General features: G+C 43.9%; 1 protein-coding gene across 1 annotated transcript in view; it reads left to right on the top strand.

Moving 5' to 3' along the window:
* St8sia1 (ST8 alpha-N-acetyl-neuraminide alpha-2,8-sialyltransferase 1) overlaps positions 1–22,842 on the top strand; it is a 137,688-nt gene that overhangs the window by 75,873 nt on the left and 38,973 nt on the right. The window contains exon 3 of the mRNA XM_059258765.1: positions 16,664–16,773. Coding sequence (XP_059114748.1) covers positions 16,664–16,773 — 110 coding nt within the window. The remainder of the gene's footprint in view (positions 1–16,663; positions 16,774–22,842) is intronic.

Here is a 22,842-nt window from a genome sequence, read left to right as displayed (position 1 = left end):
ATTAACAGTTTAGCCATCCACTGTGTTACTGACTAGCTAATACACAGTATTTATAGCTGAAAACAACATGGAAGTCTTAATTCATGTAACCTTTTAATGGAACAAACACCAAGCCAGAGGTCAGGATTGTCGACCTGGCCCTTTGCACAGTGCCCAGTAACTGGTTGCTGGACAGTAAATACTTGTTCATTGTCCTTAGTTGAATTTTGCTTGATGTTTGTAGTTCTTGAATTTGGGGAAATGGGAGGAAGGACTACTATTGTGTCCCTTTTGGTGGCAAGGTCACTTCTAGAAATAGGTAAGAGCAGGATGGAGTAAGGGAAACAGGAGAGGGGTGTGGGTGCTGCAGCAGGTAGGGAGGCACATTCAGGCTGTGTTTGAGGAAGCACAAGTATTCCAGAGGAGTGGAGGAGTGGATACTAGGTATCTGCCTGGTTAATGTGGGGCACAAAAGAACAAGCAGGAAGTTCATGGTGGTGCTGGGTTCTAGGTACCTTGGGGAACATGGTAAGACTTTTAGTTTGAAAATGAGTAACTTGCACCAGGCTTCATTTTAGAAAAATTAGGATATGAATTACTATCTACCGTGTAGATGAATTAGAAGCCATATATATGTATCAGAGAGAGAGAGAGAGAGAGAGAGAGAGAGAGAGAGAGAGAGAGAGAGAGAGAAAGAACTCTTAATTACACTGTGGGGAAGAATTCAGCAGCCTCTGAAGCAGTAGCTGTTGGGATGATTTGAAGAGAGAACCAAGCAGAAATCAACTCAAGATTTCTAGTCTGTGATGCCAAGGCCCTGTTGGTTCACACAAGATTTTAACAGTGGCTGTTGGCCACTTTGTGTTAGATGTGACTCCTCAGTCCTCAGAGTTTAGGGAGTGGACACCAGGGTTACAAATGAGAAACCCTAGGGACATGGGTCAACAGAGCAGGAGGGAAACATTGAAGCTGGAGTCTGTTGAAGGCTGATGGGGTTCAGAGGCAATACTCACTAACACAGTGGTTCTCAACCTTCCTATTGCTGTGACCTTTAGTACAGTTCCTCATGTGGTGGTGACCCCCAACCATAACATTATTTTTGTTGCCACTTCATAACTCTAATTTTGATACTGTTATGAATCGTAATGTAAGTGTTTTTGGAGTAGAGGTTTGCTGAAGGGGCCATGCCCCACAGGTTGATAACTGCTATACTAAAGTGTTACTTTTTTTAGTAGTCTGAGCAACAAATTTTAATGGACAGAAGTACCCAGTTTATGATGAGAATGCAAGCAAGAGGTCCTGAGTTCAATCCCCAGTACCCACATTTAATTGTAATTCCAGTACTGGGGATGTAGAGACAGGAAAATCCCTTACAGCTCCCTGGCCAGCCAGTCTAGCCAAATCTATAAGCTCTAGGTTCAGTGAGAGGGACCCTGTTTCTAAAAGATTAGGTGAAGAGTCATTGTGAAGGACACCCAACATTGAGCTCTGGTCTACACACACACACACACACACACACACACACACACACACAGAATATTCAGTATATAAATATTCATACCATTCAACTTCCAAATTTGCATGCTCTGTAGAAAACATGATACAGACTTTCCTTTTTCAGATCACAATGATGTTAATAGGGAGAGCATACCGACCTCAGCATTGACTTTGTGGGGAAACTGTCCTTACACAGCTGCAAAACTGTTAAATATTTTTGAATGCAGAGTTTTGCAAATATTCTCTAGTCAGTACATACATATCCCTAGAGAAAGTTTGGGATAGTCTTTTGAAAAGAATTCAATAACTAAATACCTGTAATTGCTGCAGGCCGCAGGAATGTATCATAAGAACTCAGCTGGTTATGGCAAAGTCATTACCTGGAGGAATCAGGGAATTCCTCCAGAGGAAGCCAAATCCCAAGGAGATTTTGGTGTTACTTGGCTTATTATATATCAGCTGTCTTCTGTTATGAAAATCATGTGTGCCTTCATAGTTTTCCCAATTGACTTTTCCCTAAGAAGGGCTAACAGTGTGGGCTGATCACTCTCTGGACATACACATTCCAGGTATTTGGAGAACAGCCTCAGGAAAGGCTTTCTCTGGAATCAGATATCTCCCTTGGCCACTTTCAAGGACTAGCAGTAATAACAGTCCACATGCAAGTCTTCTGATTTAAGGTGAATTCCACAAGGAGACACCACCTAGGTCAGGTGGACGTTAAGTAATAGCTTTACAAAATTCAGCTCAGACCCTCCTTTCTTACAGCCTTACTAACTTTATAGACCTCTAACCCCTTACCTAACCACTTCTAGGAATATTTAGATAACCTTCTGCGCTGACAGCTATGCTCAGCCAGAACCCCAGTTCAAGCCTCCCTGTAATTATCGTCATTGGCAGTATCCGGCCAGGTCCATCCCCAGATGGAGGAAGGTACTTTATCAGAGATACCTCTGTATTCTCTAAGAACAGACTTAACCATCCAGGCTACCTGTTTGAGAAGGCCTGGCAGATGTGCCAATTAAGCCTTACTTCCTCCTTTCCCAAACCTTACCTCCAGTTCCAGATCTCCCTTTAACTATCACCAGAGGCATCCAGCTGTACACAGGTTGCCTAGCGACTGAGCACACTTTCCCCCACCCTGCAGAAAAAACAGCAGATAGCTTGGACAAATAGGAGCCACAGGAAAAAAGAAGACATTCTTATTTTCTTCCATTGACCTAGCAACTTATAGATTCTTAACATTTTCTACCAATCACGTTTAAGATTATAGTTGAGCACATAAGAGCTCTCTTCTTAGATATTACCTGAATTCAGCCTTTAGTTAATTCATTTCCCCATTGGTCACTTCCCTTTGGGGTTGCAAATGATAATTAACCGTTATTGGCTCCCTATGTGATTCTTATCACCCTTCCATTTGACCCTGGAAGCCTGGCTTTATATATCAGGACTTCCAGGGCACGGAGGGACGAAGAAGAGGAAAGAGAATGGAAGAACTAGACGGGTAAGAACTTGGGAAGAACAAACTGAGATGGGGAAGAATTAGATTGAAGGGCTAGAGGAGAGTACCAGAGGAATGAGATGGTAGATGAGAAAGAGCCAGATGAGGAAGTACTAGCCGGGGAAGAACAAGTTGAGGAAGAATGACATGAGGAGAGAGAAGGAGATGGGAGAAAAGATGATATGGGAAGGAACAAGATAGATGAGAACCTAGAAGGGGCAGAACTAGATGAAGGAATTAAGATAGAACCTAGAGGGGACCGCAGACAAGTGTAGAGAGAAATCAGGCTAAAAATGAGCTAAATATGAAAGCAGAATATAAGCTTGTAACTGACACAGAATAATGAAGTATATGGACTAAGGAGTTTCGTGTACATAGATTCATTTCTTCTCATCAAAGATTAATTATCAGCTGGTTGTAGATTCTTCCCGGACCCTGGGAAGGGACTGTCGAGGGGCTGGACCCCCATAGTCCCCGATATGTAATAAGAAACATTTTCCTTTAAATAAATGAATTAATTACTAGATATTTTTCATCACACAAATGCTCACACATGCAAAGGAAGAATGTAGCTGAAAATTTAACGTGGACCCCAAGGACCTTGTCAAATGATGGAAAGAGCAAATGCGTGCTAGTTTACCTCCTGGAAGGAACGGGGCTTCTTTGACTCAACTGTGTCTCTGATTTGCCTGGCCAGAGGGTAACATGCTTGTCAGGGATTTGTTTCTGGGAAACTGTTCATCTTTAGTTGAAGAAATGAAGCAACTGGGCCAGAGACACAGTTATATGCATCTGAGGAATATTGGTGGAGGGTTGGGGCTTAATTGGTGTGTTGCTTCCAATATAATTAGGTCCTTGAACAGGGCAATGCAATTAAATATGTTGAGGAGGGCACAATTAGATGGGTGGATGATAGTGTAATTACATTCATAAGAGGGGGCTATAATTAGATGTGAAGCAGGGAGGGGGTGTGTTTAGATGCTTAGGTTGAGGTTATAATTAGCATATGTGCAAAAAATTAAATTATGTGTGTGGGTGAAGTATAATTAAGTGTGGGCATCCATCTCCAGTGGTAGGTGAGGGGACAGAGAAATGACTGGGCTGGGTGCTGTAAGGTGTGCGCTGATGCCCTTATGGTGGAAAACTTGAAATTTTCATCAAGAAAAGTGGGCATATGTTTTGACAGGGTGACTAATAGCAGTTGGCATGGTGGTGGTGACAACCTTTTGGGTCATTTAAAATGTTAGCAAATCAAAACTTCTACTTGTCTGACATGATTTTAGCTCTGTACTTAATACTGGTAGTCACTCTGTCTAACAGTCTCATTTGATGGCTGGGAGATTTTTTTTCTAGCTTTAATTTATAACTATGTATGTAAGTCTTGTTCTCTGTCACCATCCAAGAGAAAAGAGGTTGGAGGGAAATAGTGGAGTGAACAAACAAATAAAAATAATAAAACCTCATCACCTCCACTAACAACAAAAGCAAGAACCCTTCCGTCCAGTTGTCTCCCCTTTGTGTGTCACGTGTGAAAATCAGCTCAACTCTTCACTAAGAGAGTACCACCTGACGTTACACACAGTGAAATCCTTCTTATCTAAGAGAGTACCACCTGACGTTACACACAGTGAAATCCTTCTTCACTAAGAGAGTACCACCTGACGTTACACACAGTGAAATCCTTCTTAACTAAGAGAGTACCACCTGAAGTTACACACAGTGAAATCATTCTTAACTAAGAGAGTACCACCTGAAGTTACACACAGTGAAATCAGCAAACCTTAACCATGGCCACTCAGTTATTTCGAACTTCGAAAACACTGTTTGTTCCTAAATAGTTATGATAGCCACCCTACAAAAGAGCAACAAAGCAAAGAGTGTGAACCACAGCTAAAAGGGCGACTAGAACCTGGTGCAGGAAGCTAGGGGAAGAAGAGCCAATGGCAGGTAAAACTCACGCTGAAGGTAAAAACACTGAAGAACACTACATCAACGCAGGAACATACAGTGAGAAGTCTAACAACCAGATCTATCCCGTATTCCGTGTAAAACCATGGAATTCAGGTGTGGCATCACACCTGCTGTCTTAGCAACGTAGAAAGCTGAGGCAGGAGGATCAGGAGTTCAAAGCCAGCCTCAGCTATATTATGTGTTGAAGGCCAACCTGGGTCACAGAGTGGACCCTGTCTTAGAAAGCAGAATCAAGCCAAAAACAAGCAGAGAAAAAGCAAAACCAACATCAACAAGAGCAATGAAAACAACACGGAACAAACTCCATGCTTTTATTGTGGGTTTTTTGTTTTGTTTTGGCCCTTTTGGTTCAATGGTGACTAGTGTGTGGAAGTGTAAGCCAAATAAACCCTTTCCTTCCCCACTTGCTTTTGGTCATGGTGTTTCATTGCTGTGGGATGTTCTGTATGGCAAATGTGTTGCTAATTAGTCAATAAATAAAACACTGATTGGCCATTGGCTAGGCAGGAAGTGTAAGCGGGACAAGGAGGAGAATAAAGCTGGGAAGTGGAAGGCTGAGTCAGAGAGACACTGCCAGCCGCCAGGATGACAAACAGCATGTGAAGATGCCAGTAAGCCACGAGCCATGTGGCAAGGTATAGATTAATGGAAATGGATTAATTGAAGCTGTAAGAACAGTTAGCAAGAAGCCTGCCACGGCCATACAGTTTGTAACCAATATAAGTCTCTGTGTTTACTTGGTCGGGTCTGAGGCTGTGGGACTGGCAGGTGACAGAGATTTGTCCTGACTGTGGGCCAGGCAGGAAAACTCTAGCTACATTTCATCACAGCAATAGAAACTCTAACTGGGACACTCATTATAGACAATCGTTATGTCTAAGTGGTGTGAGTGTCCACACTGATCTCTTTGCTCCAACAAATGAGGTCACAGCATTGTCTCTGCTCCTGGGCTGGGGAGTCCTTGGTCCTATTCTCCTGTACAGACACACAGGGAAGGGAGGAAGAGTCAAGGCATCTGTCTTTGTGAATGACTCTGGTTAGCAGGTCTTCATTCATGTATTATAAAATGATTCAGGGGTGTTCTGGTACTGTTTGCATAAGGCACAAGACCCCAGGCTTAAGTTTTCAGATGTTAGTGGATCTTTTCACAAGTCATTCTAGAAGTAAGTGAGAACAGGAAATCAGTGACAGGCATCCACTCTCCTGTCAGCGGTTCTTCCTAATGACAGTTTGGTGGTGGTTTTGTTGTGTGCTGAGGTGGTTTCCGAGAACCGCCTTGTTTAGTAACACCAACAGAAACTACCAGTTTGAGACAAAATGACAAACAGTAAACCCTAAGCTTTCTGAAGTGCTAAAGAAATGATTTTATGTGATTCCACATAGGTTTACAAGCCAATGCTCACAGCTCTGACACAAAACTCTCATGACTCATTGCGAATAAATGAATTCTAACTTGCATCTAATCTGCTCGCACCGTCAAGTTTTCCTTGGTTATGTGAGCACATCCTATCCGGCACAGTAGCTGCAGATCTGAAGAGTAAAAACAATCCCGAGGGGAGATGATGGAGTTAGGAAAAGAGGAGAGGGGTGTGGGTGCTGCAGCAGGTAGGGAGGCACATTCAGACTGTGTTTGAGGAAGCACAAGTATTCCAGAGGAGTGGAGGAGTGGATACTAGGTATCTGCCTGGTTAATGTGGGGCACAAAAGAACAAGCAGGAAGTTCATGGTGGTGCTGGGTTCTAGGTACCTTGGTGAAGATCTGTGTCTGGGGAAACATGGTGGGACTTTTAGTTTGAAAATGAGTAACTTGCACCAGGCTTCATTTTAGAAAAATTAGGATATGAATTACTATCTACCATGGGGATGAACTAGAAGCCATATATATGTATGAGAGAGAGAGAGAGAGAGAGAGAGAGCGCTCTTAATTACACTGTGGGGAAGAATTCAGCAGCCTCTGAAGCAGTAGCTGTTGGGATGATTTGAAGAGAGAACCAAGCAGAAATCAACTCAAGATTTCTAGTCTGTGATGCCAAGGCCCTGTTGGTTCACACAAGATTTTAACAGTGGCTGTTGGCCACTTTGTGTTAGATGTGACTCCTCAGTCCTCAGAGTTTAGGGAGTGGACACCAGAGTTACAAATGAGAAGCCCTAGGGATATGGGTTAACAGAGCAGGAGGGAAACATTGAAGCTGGAGTCTGTTGAAGGCTGATGGGGTTCAGAGGCAATACTCACTAACACAGTGGTTCTCAACCTTCCTATTGCTGTGACCTTTAGTACAGTTCCTCATGTGGTGGTGACCCCCAACCATAACATTATTTTTGTTGCCACTTCATAACTCTAATTTTGATACTGTTATGAATCGTAATGTAAGTGTTTTTGGAGTAGAGGTTTGCTGAAGGGGCCATGCCCCACAGGTTGATAACTGCTATACTAACAGGAAGGTTACCTCTCTATGCCTCTTAGTGGTATTTCCAGTGAAGGATGTGCAAGCATAGGGCCTGGGGATGATGGGTGAGTCAATCCTTCCTGCTTTCAGCTCTGCCATGGAGAAAACTTCCTGCTGCTTCTGAAATGTTATATTTCCTTACACCATGGAAAAAATAACGCCTCTAGTGATTTTGGTGACTTTGAAATGCCGCCACACACAGGCACGGTATAAGGTACAGTCTCTGTCACTGCTTTGCCATTCAGGAGACAGAAATGACATCAGCAATAAATAATAATTAATAATTAACTGGGCATTGACTAAGAGAAGTTCAGTAAGTCTTCCGAATGGTCACATGAAGTCATACCATATGGAGTTGTGTCCTCAGCTAAAATATTGTATGAAAATATGCAAAATTTCAAAGTGTTACTTTTTATAGTAGTCTGAGCAACAAATTTTAATGGACAGAAGTACCTAGTTTATGACGAGAATGCAAGCAAGAGATCCTGAGTTCAATCCCCAGTACCCACATAAAAACCCTGGGTATGATATTTAATTGTAATTCCAGTACTGGGGATGTAGAGACAGGAAAATCCCTTACAGCTCCCTGGCCAGCCAGTCTAGCCAAATCTATAAGCTCTAGGTTCAGTGAGAGAGACCCTGTTTCTAAAAGATTAGGTGAAGAGTGATTGAGAAAGACACCCAACATTGAGCTCTGGTCTACACACACACACACACACACACACACACACACACACACACACACACACACAGAATATTCAGTATATAAATATTCATACCATTCAACTTCCAAATTTGCATGCTCTGTAGAAAACATGATACAGACTTTCCTTTTTCAGATCACAATGATGTTAATAGGGAGAGCATACCGACCTCAGCATTGACTTTGTGGGGAAACTGTCCTTACACAGCTGCAAAACTGTTAAATATTTTTGAATGCAGAGTTTTGCAAATATTCTCTAGTCAGTACATACATATCCCTAGAGAAAGTTTGGGATAGTCTTTTGAAAAGAATTCAATAACTAAATATCTGTAATAAGAAACACTTTCCTTTAAATAAATGAACTAATTACTAGATATTTTTCATCACACAAATGCTCACACATGCAAAGGAAGAATGTAGCTGAAAATTTAACGTGGACCCCAAGGACCTTGTCAAATGATGGAAAGAGCAAATGCGTGCTAGTTTACCTCCTGGAAGGAACGGGGCTTCTTTGACTCAACTGTGTCTCTGATTTGCCTGGCCAGAGGGTAACATGCTTGTCAAGGATTTGTTTCTGGGAAACTGTTCATCTTTAGTTGAAGAAATGAAGCAATTGAGCCAGAGATACAGTTATATGCATCTGAGGAATATTGGTGGAGGGTTGGGGCTTAATTGGTGTGTTGCTTCCAATATAATTAGGTCCTTGAACAGGGCAATGCAATTAAATATGTTGAGGAGGGCACAATTAGATGGGTGGATGATAGTGTAATTACATTCATAAGAGGGGGCTATAATTAGATGTGAAGCAGGGAGGGGGTGTGTTTAGATGCTTAGGTTGAGGTTATAATTAGCATATGTGCAAAAAATTAAATTATGTGGTGTGGGTGAAGTATAATTAAGTGTGGGCATCCATCTCCAGTGGTAGGTGAGGGGACAGAGAAATGACTGGGCTGGGTGCAGTAAGGTGTGCACTGATGCCCTTATGGTGGAAAACTTGAAATTTTCATCAAGAAAAGTGGGCATATGTTTTGACAGGGTGACTAATAGCAGTTGGCATGGTGGTAACAACCTTTTGGGTCATTTAAAATGTTAGCAAATCAAAACTTCTACTTGTCTAATATGATTTCACCATTCAGGGGTGTTCTAGTACTGTTTGTATAAGGTACAATCCCCCAGGTTTAAGTTTTCAGATGTTAGTGGATTTTTTTCACAAGACATTCTGTTGGCCAGGAATATTTTCACAGTTGGCTGTTAGACTTGGTTACTGACAAAGTCTTCCAGCTTTCAGAGATGGCAAGATTGTTCAACAGTTCAAGGCATGTATTGTGCAAGCCTGGTGGCCAGAGCCTGTTTCCTGTAACTAACCTAACCGTGGAAGGAGAGAAAGAATGGCCCAGAGTTGTCCTTTGACCTCCATAACAGCACTGGAGCATTTGTGCCCACAGCACATACACAATAAAACAGATAGTTTTTAAAAAGTCTTCTAGCCTTCAAAAATCATTCACTATCTTTCCTGGTGGGAAACACCTAAGAGTCTAATTTTTATTGCATTCATTTATTAACTTTCTGAATGTTATCTAACAGACAAGGAACATTGGCCTCTCACTTCCACACTCTGCATGGACCCATCTTGTTGTTAAAGCCTGGCTTGCGTTCTGCTAGATACAAGCAGTAGGAACAGGGCACATGGCAGCTTTCCTGGCAGCTTCCTGCCCATAACAGATGCTTATCAAATGGTTCTTGAGTGATCACAGAGGTTTGTTACCAGAGCTAAAAAGAGGCCCCTCTGTGCAGTGTGTGGAAGATGAGAAGGCATGGGGGCCTTTCAGTTGAGACCCTGACCAGCTTTACAAGCCACCTTCCTCTTAAGGAGTGACAGGACTTGCTCTTCAGGTTTAAGATTAATTGATTTGTCTGCTGCATCAAAAGGAAATCCTACTTTTGTATTCACTGTGGTGAACTCAGTGACAGTGCTCTGCATCGGCTCAGCCCTTTGGACACTCCATCTCCAGGCGGTGGCACTCTTAGGCGGTGCAGCCTTGCTGGAGGAAGTACCTCATCCTGAGGCCGGCTTTGTGTGTTTAGAGCCTCTTCCTGCTTCCTGTTTTCAGTCTCTGCTTCACACTTGTATTTGAAGATTCCTGTTCCCGCTGCCATGCCTCCCCACCATAATGGATTCTTAACCCTCTGGAACCATAACCCCAAATAAATTCTTTCTGCCATAAGTTGCTTTTTTGATCATGGTGTTTATCACAGCAAAGCATTTAGGATGCTCAGCCGTCAATCCATGGAACACATTGCTGATCATTCTGTTCAGTGTTTGATTTGATAGAGAATGCCAAACAAAAAATCCCTCACATTTTAAAACTCATAGTTCTTTATAAGTAAGTGTAATAGATACACCTTCAAAGGAACCAATGGATTGAAAATGTGATTTTGTTCAAAATCTATGTGAATTCTCTAAACAAATTATCTCACATAAAGATGGATTATATATAGCAGTGTTTTAGCAATACACTGAGTGCCTCACTGACTTTCTCCTTGCTGTAAGAAAATACCCTGAAAAAAAAAAGTCTTAAGAGAAAAGTAGTTTATTTTGGCCTACATTTCCAGGGGGACACAATCCATCATTGCAAGAAAGCATGACAGAGACAAGGAAGGCATTGACAGGACCAGGCAGCTGGCTGGTCACACTGAATCCATACTCGGGAAACTAAGAGTGAAAAGAAAGTAGAGCTAAGCTATAAAGACTCAAGGCCCTCCCCCAGTGACCTACTTCCTCCAGTGAGGCTCCACCTCTTAAAGGTTCCACATACTTCCCAAACTGCACACCCGCTGGAGATCAAACTCATGAGCCTATGGGGGCACATTTCCATCCAAATCACCACAGCAATGCCCCAGGAAGGAATTTAACTTTATGTATAGTAATGTTGATTTTATATAAATAAATGTATTATATTATAAAATATCATATATGTCTATAGCACTTCACAGTATTCCTGGTGATGCTCAATGACCTCATCTGTCTTTAATTCTGATTGGAGAGTCATCATTACACTTGCTTTCCTGGGGGCCACCGAGAAGTGGAGGTGCCTGAGAAGTGAGATTCTAAATACATCTTATCACTGTATTTCATCTAATGTATCCTAATCAATCCTTTCAAGTAATAATTTTTATTAATGTGAGCAGGGGTGTGGCAGCTTACTACCATACTTGGATATAGCAGCATGCAAGGAGATACATCAGAAAACAGCATGGCAGGGCTTCATAAAGATACTCCCTCAATCATAAGATGCACATGGTTTGTCTCATGTAATGTGTACTAGAAGGAGATCCCTTGCTAGACACCATTCTGGACAGCACCAACCATTGCCAAGGACCCTGATCCTAAACTAAAGGATATTATTATCCCATTATTATTAGGTAGATGACACCCACAGCGTTTTCTCAATTAGATTTTGCTTGTTGCAAGCTTTGGTGTAGTGTTATTGGTCGCTGGTGTATTAACACTGCCAGCAGACTGTTCTCAGGAGCTTGAGAGTATTTATTGAAATGAAGTGAGATGGATTTCTTTTGTGAGGCCTGCAGTTAAGAAAATGAAGGAGCAAACAAGTGTCGGATGAAAGTCAGAGCCCTGCCTTTTCCCTAGAGCCTCAAATTTTGCTTGAGGATTTGGAGGGTGGTACTAAGGGCGTAGACATATATTACTTAATTTTTCTCTTAATAAAGTGTTTTTTTATTGTTAAGATAGAGTTAGACAGTTAAACAAATCACTCCTTTGTCTTGTCCATGAAAGCCCTTGGAATCTAGAATTGCCAAGGTGTAGACAAGTCCATGACTCTGGTGGGAGGAGACAAGGAATGGAAACAGGGAGGAAGGTGAGTGGGTTGCTCTTCTGGGGCACAGAGGGAGTTCTGTCCATCAGCTACTGCTTCCACAGCATCCTGCACAGTATGACCTCCCTGTGGAGGGAAGGAGCAGAGCATGGAGGCTTGTGACATCTGCCCCACTGTGCCATAGCCTGGTTCTATATCCTTCAGGTCCATGTAGCTGCTACCAGAGTCTACCTGTCCAGAGCCCACATTCTTGCCTGAAAACCTGGGGTAGCCAGCCCTCTGTGTTCAGGGTCTCCTCTTTAACAGCTAAGGGGCTTGGGGCTTGCATTTATAAGTCCCACTATTAGTGGAGAATGCCTGGACTCCCCCCCCCCCAGCTTAATCATTACAGCAGGACTATATGAGACTCATAGTGTATATTCACATATTAATTGCATATTTTCTTTAGGTATATGATTTTCCAGGATACATCTAAATGGATATACATTTATATACATCCAACTCAGTAGACTGAGGTCAACTTTCATTCTTACTGCTGAACCTCTCCTGGTCAAGGACACCTGTGGCCTCCATGTTGCCCAGTCCAGGGGCGGGTTTCAGCTGTTATTACCCTTCATCTATTAGGAACACTTGATGCATTTTTCCTCCTTCTTGACTACTTGCTTCCTGTGACTTGGTTCCCTAAGACCTCGTCTTTTTTCTATTCACCTACATGCTGGCTCTTGACTTTAAATACCCGATCACTCTCTGTGGTGGTTTGAAAGAAAATGGTCTGTAGTAGAATATTATTTTAAGGTGTATTACTTTTGTTTATGTTGCATTTGTTTAACTCTGTGAAGCTGTGTTACTGTGCTTGTCTAAAACACTTGATTGTCTGATAAAGAGCTGGCCAATAGCAAGGCAGGAGAAAGGATAGGTGGGGCTGGCAGGCAGAGAGAATATATAGAGAGAGGAATCTAGGAGGAGAGAGAAGTAGTCAGAGAAGGAGGAGGACATGAGGGGCCAGCCACTCAGCTACACAACCAGCAATGGAATAAGATTTACAGAAGTAAGAGAACAGGAAAAGCCCAGAGGCAAGAAGTAGATGGTATAAGTTAAGTTAAGGAAAGCTGGCAAGTAACTAAGCCAAGCTAAGGCCAGGCATTCCTAAGTAAGAATAAACCCCCATGTGTGATTTATGTGGGAGCTGGATGGTAGGCCCCCAAATAGAGCAGAAACAAACAACAACAATGCCTCTCAAAGGGAGTAGCACTTTTAGGAGGTGTGGTCGTGTTGGAAGAAATGTGTCACTGTGGAAGTGGGCTTTGAGGTCTCATATATGGTCAAGCCCCAGGCAATGGTGGTACACACCTTTGATCTTAGCACTTGGGATCTCACGCCTTTAATCCCAGTACTAGGGATGTGGAGATAGGAAGTGAGATGGCTGGGTGGAGAGAGGAATATAAGGTGGGAAGAGACAGGAGCTCAGTCTTTTTCAGGCTGAGTATTTTATAGCAGTAAGAACTTGTGGCTGGCTGTTCTGCTTCTCTGATCTTCCAGCTTTTCCTCTCATGTGTGGCTCCAGGTTTTTACTAATAAGACCAATTAGGATTCATGCTATACAACCCATACCAGTGAGACAGACCACTTCCTGTTACCTGCAAGATATAGGACTCTCAGCTGCTTCTCCAGCACCATGTCTGCCTGCATGCCACCATGTCCCACCATGATGATAATGAACTAAACCTCTGAACTGTAAGCTGCCACCCCAATTAAATGTTTTCCTTTATGAGTTACCATGGTCATGGTGTCTCGTCACAGCAATAGAATTCCTAAGACATTCTTCATTTTTTACTTCACACAGACCAGTTCCCTGACTGCGTACTCAGTCACATAATAGACAAGGCCACTTGGACATCTGAAGATCACAGTATCCTTGATGTTCTCAAGACTGAGCTCTTAATCAGTCCCCCAAACACGCTCCCTGCTGTGGTCCTCTCTAGCTCAGGAAACAGCTGGTCATCGGTTGAAGACGAAACTATTGGCACCATTCCCCATTCTGCTCTCTTTCTCTGTTTTCTTTCCTTCCTTTATTTTTGTACACCAGCAAGTCCGTTTGCCACTTCCTCCAGATCTTTCCAGAATCAGATCTCTTTCCCCTCTCTTGTCTCCTTGTTCCAGGTCCTTAAAGTCCCTGGCTAGGAATATCACACCAGACTCCACCCTGGCCCCTTTTCCTGTCTATTCTCGGTTCATCTTGTTCTCACTCCAGCACAGGTCACAATGGCACCCCTCCACCCATTGCCATTGACTTGTTCTCATCTTAGAATAAAAATCACTGTCTTCATGACACCCTATGTGGCCTCATTCACCAACCTCCCCACTTATTTTCTACCAGTCTCTACTTCTCTCTCCCTGCTGACTCATCTGCAGACAAAAGAGGCCCTTCCCCACCCCATCTCCCCCTAGGAATGTCCCCTCTTCAAAGTCTTTGTACCAGTGGATGCTACTAAGTCCTCACACTCTCAACTGCTACAGGAATCTGCTCAAGGGCTTCCTCTGCACTGTGGCTGGTCACCCTGCTGACCTTTGCAGTTCCTGTCAGGAAGCATCTCCGGACCATCTTGTGCTGATCCCCGGTTTCTCACCACAGACCCCCTCACCATCTGTCCTCCTGTTCATTTCCCCTGCATTCCTTTGCTCTTCTCTGCTTTCCTCAGTACGATGTGAGCACCCAGGGAGCATGGGTTTTGACTTGTCTTCACCAATCACATGTCACAATAAATATTTGTGGAATACACAGGCAAGCCAATGTGAGCTGCAGTCCCCAACTCTCTATCTCACCAATTATGGATAATGCTGTTTTTCAAGGGTTAATTCCAAATCTTTTTAGGAATGACTAAAAAAAATACATTGTTCTGTACAAAGTTGCTCTCCTTTACCTGTCTCCTCTCATGCACACACCTCACTCTGGAGCAGTGTATTGGGCTGATCTCTGCTGTGGTGGTGCAGGCAATTCTTTTCTCCTTGTGGGCAAATGCTTAGACATTACACTTCAAACATCACATATTCATCACCAATATTTACATAGCTCTGGCTGTTCATTTTACTACTAGAAATCAAGGGAATAAAATCTTCTCATGTTGGACTAAGTGCTTCCTTCAGCTACCAATGAAAGCAGAGACTCCCGGGAATTTTTTCCTGGCTGAGTTATTGCTTCATGCCCAGGCAGGGGCCTTCTACTGTATATTCATGAACTGATTGCATTTTATCTTCGGTATAGTATAGTCTGTATTATTTGCATGTGATCCATGCAAATGGTGAGGCCTATCAGTCTGGCTGTTTTCTAAACCAGTTTGTGTGTGTATTCAAGGTATTTCCCCCAAGGACTCCAACGACTGTTCTGTTCCAGCATCTCCAAGGAGCCTGGGTACCTGGCAGTTCTTGCTGACCCAGCTAGAAGAGGCCAAATGACTCATTTCACTTTCAGGGACTATTACCGGGTTTCCATATTCCCTGGCACTGTAAAAAGCACTCCAGGGAGCACTCAGGCACACAGGACATTTTCTTTGCAGTCTAGCTCGGTATTTGCAGAAGAAAGTCACATGCTGTCTGGTTTGACACAAGTCACCTGTCCCTTAATGGCTCTCGAGTTCTAAACAGAACCACCCAGGGTGTTCTGCTCACAAGCGGCGTCTTTACTTCCAGCAACACTGATGCCTTTGTTTGTACGGCCACTTCTGCCTGGCAGGGTCCCGAGTGTTCTTCTTTCTATGTGAGGGGTGTGTGTGTGTGTGTGTGTGTGTGTGTGCATGCCCAAGGGCCAAAGGTCAACACTGTGTGTCTTTATCAATTGCTTTATATCTTATTTTTTGGGGAAGGGTCTGGAGCTCATGATTCTGCCTAGCTGGCTGGCCAGTGAGCACCAGAATCTCCTTGTCTCTTCACACACACACACACACACACACACACACACACACACACCCCGCGCGCGCGCCCCCATTCTAGGATTCTGAGCACACAGTCATATTCAGCTTTTTCATACAAGTTGTACGGCTCACACTCAGGAGCTCACACTCATTAGACAAGCACTTTGCTGACTGAGTCATCTCCTTAGCCCTCTACTTATTCTTCAAATGACAAAGCTCTGTCTGAGTACCTACCTACTCCTGAGTGGCTTTGCCTAGTGGTCGCTGAGGCTTCCTCTTCAGCAAAGTCAGCAACTTTATGGTACAGTTTCGTTTGTGGCCAAAGTTCACACTCGTCACTCCTTCCTCTCTTCACACCCCACACTGTGAATCTTGAAGCCTCAGACTTCTGTATCCTAGCTGTCCCCAGCAGTTAACGTAAGAAATACCCAGAAACAGCTGGGAAGCGAATGGCTCATGGTGCCCTTGCAATCACACGGAGAACAGGATTCACTGGACTTTATTTCCTGTCTGAGGCCTTTAGAAACAGTCTTGTATTCAGTTTAGACTTTTCTGTTTTCCCTAGCAAACACCCTGTGGTATGTGCTCAGCCAATTTGAGAAGGAAAAAAAACAAAAACAAAAACAATGACGTTGTTACATTTTAATATATTCCAGGGACTTTTTGTAGTTTTGCATCACCCTCCCGCCCTTTTAAAGCTCAAAGAAACAGGCCAGTTTGTTCCTCCTTTCCTTCAAATTCCTCAGGTCTGCTGTCAACAATGATTTCGGAGCGCTTGTATGTTCTCTGCAGTGAAAACCCGCCTTGTTTTCTGTTGCTAGGCAACCCCCTTCCAGCTGCCATTGAAGAAATGTGCGGTGGTGGGAAACGGTGGGATTCTGAAGATGAGTGGCTGTGGCCGTCAAATAGATGAAGCAGATTTTGTCATGCGGTAAGAGAGCACCCACAGTGTGGCCTCTGACTCCTCTCCTTTTTCCCCCCGCCCTTCCTTAGCCCCGGGCCTTTCAAACCTAGTGGCTTGCAATTAATCCCCCAAGCTGTCTTTAGCTTCTGGTCTAGCCCATATACAAGTGAGTTAGGAGTGCACCCAGGGAACGAGCGAGCGAGGGGCTTTCCTCCAAGAAATCCCAAAGCCAAGAAGGCTCCGCAGTAGCAGAGGTAACGCTCAGCTGCTAACGAGGGCTGCAGGGAGAAGTCCGGGCTCAGACCTTCCCTGAGATTATGTACTTGGGCGATAAAAACCTTGAAAATTGCTCTTTCCTCAGGGCTGACTCCATATGCATAAACATTTTAGTCATTATAAGTGTACCCTTTTCTTCTTAGTTTTCCACAGAAGCATTAGAAAGGAACAAGTGGGATCTAAAGATGGGGTTTGGTCTGCGTGTGACTAGGAAACTGGCAAGAAGCATCGGAGAGGGAACTTCTCATCAGGAGGAACCTTGGTCAAGGGACTGAGCAGCATGGGGATGTGGGGACACAGACATGAGTGTTGTAAAGGACAAGGGGCCCCTTCAGGGCAGTGATAAAAACTGCTAAGCCTGACCAAAGGAAGACACCTTCACACTGCAGACCGCCAGCCGGTGCTGGGTGAGTCTGAGCAAACCCTGCTGAGGAGACATGTGGAGGGCACAGACAGCAGGTGGCTGCCTTGGCGCAGATGGACGGTGTCTAGCTAAGAAGGAGGGAAGGTGGAGTGTCAGGAGGGAGGGCTCTAGATAGAAATCACGTGAGGTGACACATCCCCAAGCCAGGTCAGGATAAGGAGTGGGCTCTGCAATGAGAGGTGTGATGGAGTAGAGGAACGGGCCAAGTGATGGGGCCATTTAGGGCGGGGTTATGGAGTGGGGGGGCAGTGAGGGAAATGTAGAATAATTAATGAGTTCAAGGCTAAGCATGGCCCCTGGAGTGTGAGCTCAGCTTATCTGAGACATAGTGTGGAAAAAGGAAAACGTGTCTCATTGAGGAAACAAAAGAACATTGAAAGGTTGGGGGAATCTTTCAGATGAACCCCAAAATTTCAAGGACATAGGAATGACTATGAACCAGGAACCCAAGGATCCTCCAACCAGAGAGGACCTAAGTTTGAATCCTGGTATCTACCTAAAAGGCCAGATGTGTTCATAATTCCAGAGGTAGGGAGGTGGAGACTGGAGGATGCCTTGGGTCTATAGAGCAGCCAGTCTAGCTGAATTGATCTCTTCAGGTGAGAGATCTCAAGCGGGAGACCCTGGCTCAAAATATAAGAGGGAGAGTGGCTGAGGAAGACACTGTTGCAGACCGCTAGCCTCTACATGCATGGACACACACACACACACACACACACACACACATACACACCATGGGTGCACATGGCATATGTAGGGTGGAGATGGGGCTGGGGCTCTGAGAACTCTAATCCAACTTGGAGCTCGGAGCTGTGTGAGAGTGTTTCAGGTGGAGCCATTTCCCTAGAGAATGCCACATACTCTCTCAGAGGAGAGTTGCTTCGCCATCAAGACATGGCGTCTCACTTGGTGAAACTTGTGGCAGTGGGGTTGTGGGGTGTAGGTGTGGGGATATCCTTCCCTTCCTGCCTTTCCTTCAAGAGTACTGTAATTTTCCACTGTAGGATTGTGTTTTCTTCTCCACTGCTGTTTAGTCGATTTTCCATTATTTTTGCAATGTACACAGATGATCGGGAAGGAGTGGGGATGTTTTAAGACAGTAAGTGCTGCACTTGTTTTAGGAGAGGCATGGTGCCCACTGCAGGCTGAGGAACAAGGTTCAATAAACTCTAACACAGAGGAAGGTTTCATGGGCAACCTTCTCTACAGCTCCAGTGAGTGCTGCTTGGGTGTCACCAAACATGGGAGAAGATATAGGAGATATATTTACATCACAGGAGTGGATAAAGTCTCACAGAAGGCAGAGGCAGAGGAGGGTAGCACATTACCACAGTGATGTCAGCACCCACTCCAGCCCCTGGGTTATTACATGAGGCTGAAAAGCTAATAAAGAACAGGCTTGGGAGGACATGCCAGCCTCATGGTTAACCAGGTTGGTGCCCTACATAGTATCATTTTACCTCTGCCTAGGCTGTTGGAGGAAGGGGAAGGAGACATCCCTTGGTCAACTCTGATTTTATACATACTTCTGTGAATACTGTGTCACTGTCCTGTTTACATCCTTGTGGTATTGTATTCCCCAAAATATTGTGCATGCTAATAAACTTATCTGGGGTCAGAGACAGAACAACCACAATATTAAACATAGAAGTTAGGCAGCGGTAGAGCATTCCAGAGGCAGAAATCCATCTGTTCAAGGATACAGCCAAGCATGGTGACTCACACCTTTAATCCCAGAAAGCCAGCCTTTAATCCCAGGGAGTGATGGCAAAAACAGAAAGATATATAAGGCGTGGAGACCAGAAACTAGAAGCATTTGGCTGGTTAAGCTTTTAGGTTTTGAGCACAGTTCAGCTGAGAGCCATTGGGGTGAGGACACAGAGCTTCCAGTCTGAGAAAACAAGATGAGCTGAGAAGTTGGCCAGGTGAGGTTAGCTGTGGCTTGTTCTATCTCTCTGACCTTCCAGCATCACCCCAATAACTGGCCTCAGGTTTGATTTTATTAATAAGAAGTTTTAAGATTCATGCTACACATCCTTTTCAAACCTTAAAGTTGCTCTGAAGCACATTCAGTGAGGAAATGTTAGAAGAGGCTTTAAGGCCAGAGCCTGGTTCAGCAGCTCCAGCAGGCTGTGCATAATTAAGTAGTCCCATAGTTCTACCCATCACCGACCCATCATCGTTACAGCTCTCATCCTGTCCTACAAGCTAGTCCACCCTGCTGAGTCTTCCCTTAACCCTGTTCGTCCTGAGGGTGCATACTTGCCCTCATGAATAACCGTCCTCATCTGGGGTGGGAGGCCTGTCCTATGAGGTTTTTATATGCCTGGAATTTAAGGTGACTCAAGAGAAGGGCTAAGAGCAGTGACATTCTGCTGTAGCATCCCAAGTGCAGGCACAAGATGAGGACAGAGATGCCCGTCCCTCCTCCTGCTCTCAGCTACCCTGCAGCCCAAGGGGGAGCCAAGCTGTTTAGCAACAGCAGATTCTATTGCTCACAATGTGTGTGTGTGTGTGTGTGTGTGTGTGTGTGTGTGTGTGTCTACCATTAGGAAGATGAGTATTTTCAACTTAACATGGAGAAGAGCTGGCCTAAGCACCATAGGAGATTATCTCATGGTGCCCCATTTATCCCAAATTGACATGAATAGGTTGACCTTTTACACAATCTGCTGTGGATACTATACAAGTTCAGGACTATTGAGTGCCTGGGAGATTGGAAAGCTGTGGTATAGGTAAATGAAGTAGGGGGGAGAGAGTCTCCACACAGACTTGCCTATACAGTGTACCCAGATTACAGTTGAGAATATCCTCCAGGCCTGTCCTTCAAGTATTCCATAATGTTCTTTGTACAGACATTTTCTAGACATATTCTTCAAAATGTTAAAAACCAATTTCCCATTTTTCATAATGCACATTTATTCTTTAACCAAAAGTGGCACTTTAAAAATAATTTTGTGGGGCTGGTTGTATGGTTAAGTGGGTAGGGTACGTAGATAATACTGGATGTGGTAGGACACACCTCTAATCCCAGCACTTGGGAGGTGGATCAGAAGTTTAGGATCATCCTTGGGGATTTGAGGTATTCCTGGGCTAGAGGAGACCCTGTCTCAGAACAATAACAACAAATTCTTGAATTCAATTTCTCTAGAACACTTCAAGGCAGAAATAATAATGATTGTACATTGAAGACAGACTGTGTGGCTCACAGTCACAGTATGGCAACAGTTTTGAAGTCTTTTGGATTGTGTGCAGAAGACTGTTCTGTGTGCTTTTACACACACACACACACACACACACACACACACACACACACACACACACTGTTTTTCCTTTGTTGAGTGTCCTATCCAGCATGCCATTCCTCATCCATTTTACTCTTCTGTTCCTGGATCTCTTTCAGGATCACAAGCATTACCATTATGGAGATACTTTAAGCAACTAATGTTTTCTCAATTGTGCCAACAAGCAATAATGTGGAATTTGGGACACTTTATCCAATTATGCCTTATTAGAAACAGTTTGACTGTATTAAATGGGCCTTTTATGTAAATCTATGTAATTATCAATTTAGGAATTGAGGCGCTAAACTCATAGTGCACTTTTCCTAAGGAAAGAGATACAGGGAAAGGCCCTGTTATTTGTGCTGGAAGAGATGTTTACAGAACAGAAGGCAGACATTTCACCAATATGCACTGTTATCAGTTTTCAGAAAGCCACATGTAAAGTCTGTCTTGCTATCAGCACCCCTCTTTTAAGAGGAGAAACCAATTTTGCAAATTTTATTGTTGTTTGGGTTTTTTTTGTTTGCTTATTTATTGACAGAATTTTTTTTGAGATTTTACTCCAATGTTAAACGATATAAATGGATCCAGCATTATGAATCATGGAACACAGAAGAAATCAAAAGATTGTATATGAAAACTATTTTGTTATTGACAAGACATGTTACAAGGACTCCCTAGCAAAATTTAGAACCTACAGTTGATTCTCAGATGTTAACAAGGGCAGTCCAGATCAAAGCATCCTTAAGAGGCACGTCCAAATGTTAGCCTGTGTTTTATTTGAGAAGCCATCTTGTCTTTGCAAAGAACAGTTAAACAGTGCAATCACACTTGTAGCTTAAGCACGGGCTTTGTGACCAGCTTCTCCACAGTGTTCCACAATGCCCCCGTTTGCTTTCAATGAACATTTAACAAATCACCAGCTGGCTGGCTGACTGACCCGTGTGTGGCTACCAGAAAACCCAGTGGTTTTTTTTTTTTTTTTTATTACCCACAAGCAGATGAAAGGGAGATTTTTAATCAACATGGAGATGTTTCTGCCTGGATAGCCTGGTGTGGTGGGAGTCACGGGGCTCATAAGAAAGAGAAGGTGGGGACGGGAGCGGGTCAGCTGATAGGTGCATGGGCAACGTTTCGTCTCCAGGGCACACTGATAGGGAAAATTTAACAGCTCACAGAGACCACATCTTTATCTATAAATAAATCATACAAGTTGGACATGCCCTGATGTGGTAGGAGTCAAGTCTGACATGTGGTTGGAGGGGAAAGATTCAACTTATAATGTAAATGCATAATCAGATTTCTGTGGTCTTTCTGACAGGATAGTTTTGGCTGTGTGAAACATCAAAATAGAGAGTTTTAGCAGAGTGCTCTTAGTCCTTCCCATGGCCCAGGAAGGCAGGCAAAGTTGTTATCCTAGTTCCAGGTCATGGAGGAACTGTGGACAGGGAAATGCATGAACCTCCTGATATCCGCAGGCAGAAAGCCACAGGTTTGGATGTGAGACAGCCGTGTTTCCCACTCTATGCATTCCTAAGCCATCATTACCAAAGGAAACAGTTAGGGCAGGGATGGAGTTTGGGGGTAGGAGTGGGGTGACTGCTCTCTCTCATGGAGAACATCACTTTTTAGGCTGGGAAGATGGCTCAGTTGGTAAAGTCCTAGCCACACAAGCTTGAGGGTATGAGTTTCACCCTCACCCCCACCCCTGTGGGAAAAGCAAAAGCCAGGCATGGTGACAGGTACCTATAATCTCAGTGCCATGGAAACAGACAGGAGGATCCCGGAGCTCATTGGCCAGCTAATACAGCCACGTCAGTGAAATCCAGGTTCAGTGAGAGACCTTGTCTCAAAAAATAAGGTGGACAGTGATTGAGGAGGACACTTAATGTTGACTTCTGGTCTCCACTTGTGTGCACAGAGAGTACCACTCCCTCCTCCGCCCTCCCCATACACACCACTTTTACCCTTGGCAGAGCAGTACAGTTTTTTGGGTACAGAACACCACAGTGTTTTGGGTGACAGTGCTCTCTGTCATCACCTTAATCCACCTACACCTTGGCCACATGTACAAAAATCATTCATGCATTAGGTTAGCTGAATAGTACGTGA

This window comes from Peromyscus eremicus, chromosome 3, assembly GCF_949786415.1.
Source record: "Peromyscus eremicus chromosome 3, PerEre_H2_v1, whole genome shotgun sequence".
Lineage (NCBI taxonomy): Eukaryota > Metazoa > Chordata > Mammalia > Rodentia > Cricetidae > Peromyscus > Peromyscus eremicus.
Note: the sequence above shows the minus strand (reverse complement) of the source record. Positions and strands in the feature narration are given on the sequence as shown.